The 7,463-nt window shown below is 36.6% G+C and overlaps 1 protein-coding gene across 1 annotated transcript; it reads left to right on the plus strand.

The window, feature by feature from the left end:
* Positions 1-1,669: 1,669 nt before the first annotated feature.
* On the plus strand, positions 1,670-4,528 carry LOC139119556 (toll-like receptor 4). Its single transcript, XM_070683398.1, has one exon. The coding sequence runs from the start codon at positions 1,670-1,672 to the stop codon at positions 4,427-4,429; it is 2,760 nt and encodes a 919-aa protein (XP_070539499.1). The 3' UTR covers positions 4,430-4,528.
* The last annotated feature ends 2,935 nt before the right edge of the window (positions 4,529-7,463 follow it).

The raw sequence follows: 7,463 nt of genomic DNA on the forward strand, positions 1-7,463 counted from the left end.
ACAAATGGCAAAATGGCCAGTCATACAAAGAGAGGAGAAGTAATTTGGCCATTGTTTTACCAATAATGCAGCTCCTGTAAATACAAGAATACAAGAGCTCCATGGCCACAGCCCTGGGCCTCAGCAGATGTTACTGTTGATGTGTGTCTACTTTAAACAACATCAATTGATGAAGCTGCACTATCAGTAAAATAGACTGCCAAATTTCTTTCTATCTGGCTGTATGACTTGTCATTTTGCTACTCATTTAGCAATATTGCTATCCAAAGGAATTCTTGCCCTCACTGTAAATATATTCCTAATTGCTGTAAATATATTCCTAATCGCTGTAAATATATACTTAATTGCTGTAAATATATTCCTAATTGCTGTAAATATATTCCTAATCGCTATAAATATATACCTAATTGCTGTAAATATATTCCTAATCGCTGTAAATATATTCCTAATCCCTGTAAATATATTTCTAATCACTATAAATATATTCCTAATCACTGTAAATATATTCCTAATCACTGTGAGTATATTCCTAATTGCTGTAAATACATTCCTAATCGCTGTAAATATATTCCTAGTCGCTATAAATATATTCCTAATCGCTGTTAATATATTCCTAATCGCTGTAAATATATTCCTAATCGCTGTAAATACATTCCTAATCGCTGTAAATATATTCCTAATCGCTGTAAATACATTCCTAATCGTTGTAAATATATTCCTAGTTGCTATAAATATATTCCTAATTGCTGTAAATATAATCCTAATCACTGTAAATATATTCCAATAAGCAGCTAATTTGTTTTACATGAAGGCGTTTTCCATGTAGCATGTTAACCATATATTTGTAAGGAAATCTAGCAATTATTGCAATCTTAACCTTTCTCTAGTCTTAAAGTGAAACAAGAATTGATATGATCAAAGTTTGTAGTGAATTTGAATTTGATTCTGGTTTCCAAATTGACATTTAATTTATATTTTGCTTATTAAAATCTAAACCAAAGAAGTACATCGGTGTTCTTAAGTATAGCCAAAATATTTCTTTGGTAGTCAATGTAGCCATGTCAGAATAGGGCATCACAAAGAATACAACTACTGATCTCAGCAGAGCAGAACTAAAATAATTTTTCAAAATATCTCTTCTGACAAGAGTCTTCTCCAAATAAGCAGCAATGTTTGAATGTACACAAGATCATGAGTTGAAGCTTCTGATATCTTGGACACGAAGAAGGTAGATCTCTCACCATAAAGGTGGAGGAGGTCTGTCACTGCAATACAGGACTTTCCTCTGTGAAATACTCAAGGACTTAGGGAACTTTTATGTAAATGAGGCTGTAGCTTTTTCAGAGAGACTTGACCAGGTCTGTGTGCTGAAAATAGACATCAATTGTAATGGGGAATTCCATGACAATTTCTGCAATGAAAGATACTGTGGGGAAGTGAAACCATTGGTCTATTATTCTAGTCTTTACAAACACTGAAGAACCAAAGCCATTAAGTAGTAAGTAACTTCCACACTGTCCTGCAGAATCAGCAGAGACCTGAAGACTGACTTAAAAAGTGTCTTTACCTCGGAAATCTTACAAAGATGTTTACCTTTGTTGTCATCACTCTCCTACTGATGCAGTGTTGTCAGGTGGCTACACGTCTGGCCATATGTAAGGTGTACAATATGACCCAAGTCGACTGCTCTGGCAGACGTTTTGAAAATGTTCCAGACAAACTACCAGTATTTGCGTCATATCTGGACTTGTCTAGGAATCAAATTAAGGAGATAGGTTCAGATTCCTTCAACAAAGGACTTGATCAACTCAAACAATTGAATCTACGAAGAAATGGGCTTAATGTACTACGTGGCAGACCTTTCAGCAGACTTGCTACTCTGGAACACCTGGATCTAAGGGGAAACACACTTTCATCCATTCCTCAGAATGTTTTTTCTGATTTGAAGAACCTGAAGACACTCATCCTGTCGTGGAATGTTTTAGCCGAATTGCACCCAACATCTTTTCTTGGACTTGGGCACTTAAATGAACTTCACTTGGATAATAACAAGATTTCAACATTACCGAATGGAATATTCAATGAAGTGACGCAGATGACGGTGATTAACTTGGATAGGAACAAACTATCCTGTTTTCCACTAACAGTCTTTAAACCACTGGTTAAAATCAAAGAAATCTCACTTCATGGGAACAGGTTTTATAAAAATTGCACAAGCTTCGATCTGAGACACTTTACTGCACTTGAAAAGCTCAGGCTTTCAAGATGCACCATTCGAGATACAATGTTAGAGCATTTCAAGTTTGCACAAACTCTCACATTGCAGGACCTCGACCTGGGAGATAACTATCTCACATACCCAGATGCCAAACGTTTTGGAAATGTCACTACATTGAGTCTCAATAAGAATTTTATTTCAGCTGACACATTAGCCAAGTTATGTCAAGATCTCAGAAATTCCAAAGTCAAATCTCTGCATCTACAGGATCAATATCGATTTCCACATGGCTCCTGGCAGATCACAAATACTACCTTCAAAGGACTTCAAGAGACAAGCCTTGATAAACTTGATATTTCCTCTAACTTCATACCTGTACCACCACCAGGTGTATTTCAATGGCTGCAGCATGTAACAACACTGAACATTACAGACTGTGAACTTTGCTGCCTTTCCAATAGATCTTTCAAGGGATTGGACCATTTGATCACATTGATTCTGACCCAAAACAACTTATCAAACATCACTAAAGTGTCTCAAAGTATTGCACACCTTCGTCGGCTGCAGTTTCTACATCTGAACGTTAACAAATTCTTTGATGAAATCCCTGCAGATATTTTTGCAGTAGTTCCCTCTTTGTTAGTATTAGACCTTTCAGAAAACAGTTTTACATCTATTCAACGAAAAAGTTTCAATTCCCTTCCAAATTTACAATATCTAGATCTGTCTTACAATGCTATTCAACACCTAGGTAGTGGTGCATTTTCCTTCCTCATATCATTGCAAACACTCTATCTAAAGGGCAATGACTTTGGCAGGGTCGATCAATTTTCTGTGAGCCCACACCCATTTAAAGGTCTTATACACCTTAAACAATTATCAGTAAGTGTTTATCATCCAGAATTTTTGTACCTGAAAGATATTCCATCTCTCGAGTACTTGCATATTTCTAGTCCCCCATCATCAATGAAGAGTTCTTCCCCGAAAAACATTAATAGCGTTGTTTTTGACTTTTTCTCACTACAAAAAGCCAATCTTTCCAGGCTTGAAATTATTCACATTGAGGAAGCAGATATCAAGACAACACCATTTTTTTTGTGGTACATACTACTGAATGACGGCGATGACAAGGGCTTGAACGATGCAAAACTAAACAATGTACCCTGGAATAACATGAAAACTCTTAGATTATATAGCAGTACATGGAAAGAAACAAAGCAAGAACTGATATTTCTTTTGAAACTCTTTCCAAACCTAGAGGTGCTCTCTCTGAAAGCATTCAATGTTCTTCAATACATGGATGTAATTCCGAGCACAGTCACAAGGCTCAAATCCTTGGATATTAGTTCCAATCAGATAACGAAGATAAACACTAATGTACTTAAGTCACTACCCAATCTGAAAACTTTGGACATCCATCAAAACCCGTTCTCTTGCTCAAAATGTGAAATGAAAAGTCTTGTTCAGTGGCTTGAAAATGACAAAATGGTTTCGTTATCGGAAGTTCCTACATGTGCCACACCTCAGGAAATGGATGGTGTTTCCTTGCTGACACTAGAATTTGGATGGGAATGTAACTTGGGTTTTATGGTTTCTGTTCCAACTACTTGCATTGTCGTTGTTCTAATTGTGGCTTTAGCGGTTGGCATTCGATTCCGATGGCACATACGCTACCTATTATTTATGCTGAAACTAAGACGTGGCGGATATCAACTCCAAGATGACGGCGAAGACCAACCACTGAATAAAAAGTATGACGCCTTCGTTGTGTATAATGAGCACGACGGAGAGTGGGTAATGCAGGAATTGATTCCGAACTTAGAAAATGGTGATCCGCCAAATTTCAAGCTGTGTATTCACGAACGTGATTTTATGCCAGGTAATGACATATTTGAAAATATTTTGGATAGCATTGAAAACAGTAATAAGACACTGCTCATACTCTCTCCCCACTTTGCACAGAGTGAGTGGTGCTACTTTGAAATGAGGATGGCACAAAGCCAGTTATTTGAAGAAAAGAAGGATATCTTACTGATGGTGATGTTACAGGACATCCCCGATGACGTAATGCCGCGGGTATTGCGGAAAATACTCATGACAAAGACATACCTTGAGTGGCCTGAGAATGAGCTTGGAAAGAGGTTATTTTGGCAGAAACTGAAAGTGGCTATACAGTCAGAAAATAGAGTCAACAGAATTACCAATATGTGAAGCATACTACCTTTAGCCGTTGCAAAATATCGAACTACCAAAAATTTATGCAGAATTTCCGATTTTATTTGGTGGTGGCTTTGTATCGGTATTTACGTTTTATTGACATTATTGTTTTTGTTTCTGTTGTTATTATTATCATTGCCATTTTAAAGTTTTATTATTCAAGTATACATAACAATTCACTTATTGATGCAGAATATTGTGAAACAAGCTCCAGGTATTTCAGTTTTTTTCTGTCCGTGAATTGGTATTGAGCAAAATAATCGTAACAAAGACGTACCTTAGGTGACATGAGAATGACTTTTGAAAAATAATGTTTTGGTAAAAACTGAAAGTCTCTCTACAGTCTTACAGTAAAGTAGACAGAATTGCTAATATTTGAACTTATACATATAGCTCTCGAAGAATATCTAGCTATCAAAGATTTAATTTTTGAATTTTCTGATTTATGTTGAATTATTAATGGTTGATGGTCTAGTATCATTATTCAAGCATTATTGATATTATATTTGTTATAGTTATTTTTATTACTATTACCATTTGAAAGTTTTTTTAAAGAATACATCACACGCACAATTCACTTATTGATACAGAGTATTGTAAAGCAAGCTCAAAGTATTCATGCAACTTTCTGTCAGTAAATTTAGTAATATTTGATTGTGTTGTTGATTTGTAAGATATTATAATCATATATATTATCACTCTGTAGAATATCAAGGCGTCAGCAAATACTTTCAGTTGAAGAAATGTATGATCAAATTCTTCAAACAAGGGACATAAAAGTTTTATCATCATTTGAACATATCTTAATGAGGCGAATTCCTGCAATCACCAAACTTAATTGAAATCCATACTATAAGCAGTTTATGAGATGTTTTACTAAAATGAGAAAAATTGCCTTAAGACTTTATATATAGACACTTTATCATCATGTAAACAGTTCTGACTTACCATAGCAGTTCATTGCTTGAAATCGACTAACAAAATTTGAAAACCATTTCCCCCATTATTTAAGCAAACAAGAATGAAGTCACCTCTAGCAACTGTAGACGAAGACGAAACCTCTCAGTCAAGTTATATCAGAGAAGATACCTTGACTTGCTTTTGGAAAATTGTCCCGAAATAGTTCTATATGAAAATTTCATCACTTTCGCAAAACACAGAATCAGTCAGCCAAGGAAGTTACACACCATTTTTAAGATACCTGAGAGATATAAATACTGTGCGCAGGATAGATACAAATCTTGCGATCAAATAAGAGCCACATTTTATGCCTCTCCAACAAAAGCAAGGAACGATGATATCATTTTTGTGTCGATCCTGAGACAGAGTATAACCTAGTACCCATTATTAAGGTAGACCAGGAACTAAATCAGTATTCTATTCTTCGTTGTATCAACCGTGTATTTCTTTGGCAGTTAAGCTGTCGTTTGCAATTTTCCTGTTTATTTGCTGTCTTTCTTTTGTACAATTTTCATTTCGGGAAAACAGGAACAACATCGTTTTGTGTAAATTTAATCTCAATAACATAAATATTGGATTTCGGAGCCACTAAAGTAATTAACAAAGCGCTATCAGTGTCTGTAGAAGTAGAAGGGGGTCGTATTTCACCCTGAGTTCTACCCATACTAGAAAAGACCATTTCACCAAACTTTTATCAGTGGACAACAAAGTCAACTGCTGTAAGATAATATTTTCAAATATTCAAATAAACCTGAAGTTTTCATATTCTGACTTTTTGTGATATGGGCTAGTGAACATAGTATTAATGTGTTGTCACGCAAAATAAGCAATGTTTATGGAAAGAGTGGTCAAATGCTTGTAAGTTCATTGTAAAGGATTATGAACAGGCACCCACTGAGTTTTAGTGTCGGTGTTTTGTCTCTGCCAAGATCATGAATCTCGTCACGTCTTTCTAGCAAATTAGTGATACATCTTTCAGTGACAGTCTTTCCAGACTGGTGCCCTTGTCCTGTTTCTTCTAAACGTTGATTAAATGAGTTGAAATTACAGTGTATTCACTGGCAGGTTATCAACACATTTTGTCTGGATCATGACATGCACATTTGTGTCAACATATTGTCTGTTGCTACGATCAGACAGGGAAAAAAATGGAAACACTATTGGTGTTTTGCAAACACACGGGATTAATAGTTTGAGTCTGCTTGTGTCCACACACAAAATTAAGTCTTTGTTTTGGTGTTTAAAGCCGCACTTTTCAATCCCAGGTTCTCGCATTTATAGTAGAGTTCTCCTCCCAGTCAAACACCTGGCCAGTACGATGTTTGATTTCTATAACATTAATAACACAAACTGATCTCAACCTTTTGTCACCTTTTGCTGATCCTGCAAACAGAGTTTATACAAGCGTTTGACTGACGGTCGGTTAAAATCGCCTACGGTCATTGATTCCCCACCACAAACGCTCAAATTTCCTTAAAAAATGTTTTCCATTCGCGTTAGACTTTGAATATAGCCTCAGAGTTCGATCGGCAGCAACTTTGCGCTGACTGCTTTGCAGTCTGTCAGCGTTTTTGCGGCCGGGGAAAACTAAAAATTGGCATTTTCTGGAGTGTGTGCCCATGTGTTGCCTGTTTGGTGTCCACTTACACAGTGAACGTCGCCATAGCTTCGCATCCTTTTAAAGGGAGGCTCCGCCTTTAAGCCAGCTTGAAGGTATACTGTCATCTGTTCCAATTTTGCCAGAAAGAGAAACTCTAACCAATCACAGATTTTAAGCGGGTGGCCGCTATTGAAATACAGCGCCCTCGCACGGGCATTTTGAATACCAAGGAACGCCCTTTTGACCATATATGGGCATATTTAGTGTATATGACCAAGCATGCAGCATTGTAACAAAATGGCTAACATGAGTGCTGACGTACTTTCATACTGCCTGTTGCTGTCAACAACCAGTGCCTTTATCGTGGGCTGGAACTGATCAGCTATCCTGTCTCAGGCCTTTTGTAGAGCCCTTTCAGTATTTTCCTTTCAGCATTCTCTGTATACTTTATCGCTTAGACTGAGATAT

Source organism: Ptychodera flava, chromosome 20 (assembly GCF_041260155.1).
Source record: "Ptychodera flava strain L36383 chromosome 20, AS_Pfla_20210202, whole genome shotgun sequence".
Taxonomy (NCBI): Eukaryota; Metazoa; Hemichordata; class Enteropneusta; family Ptychoderidae; genus Ptychodera; species Ptychodera flava.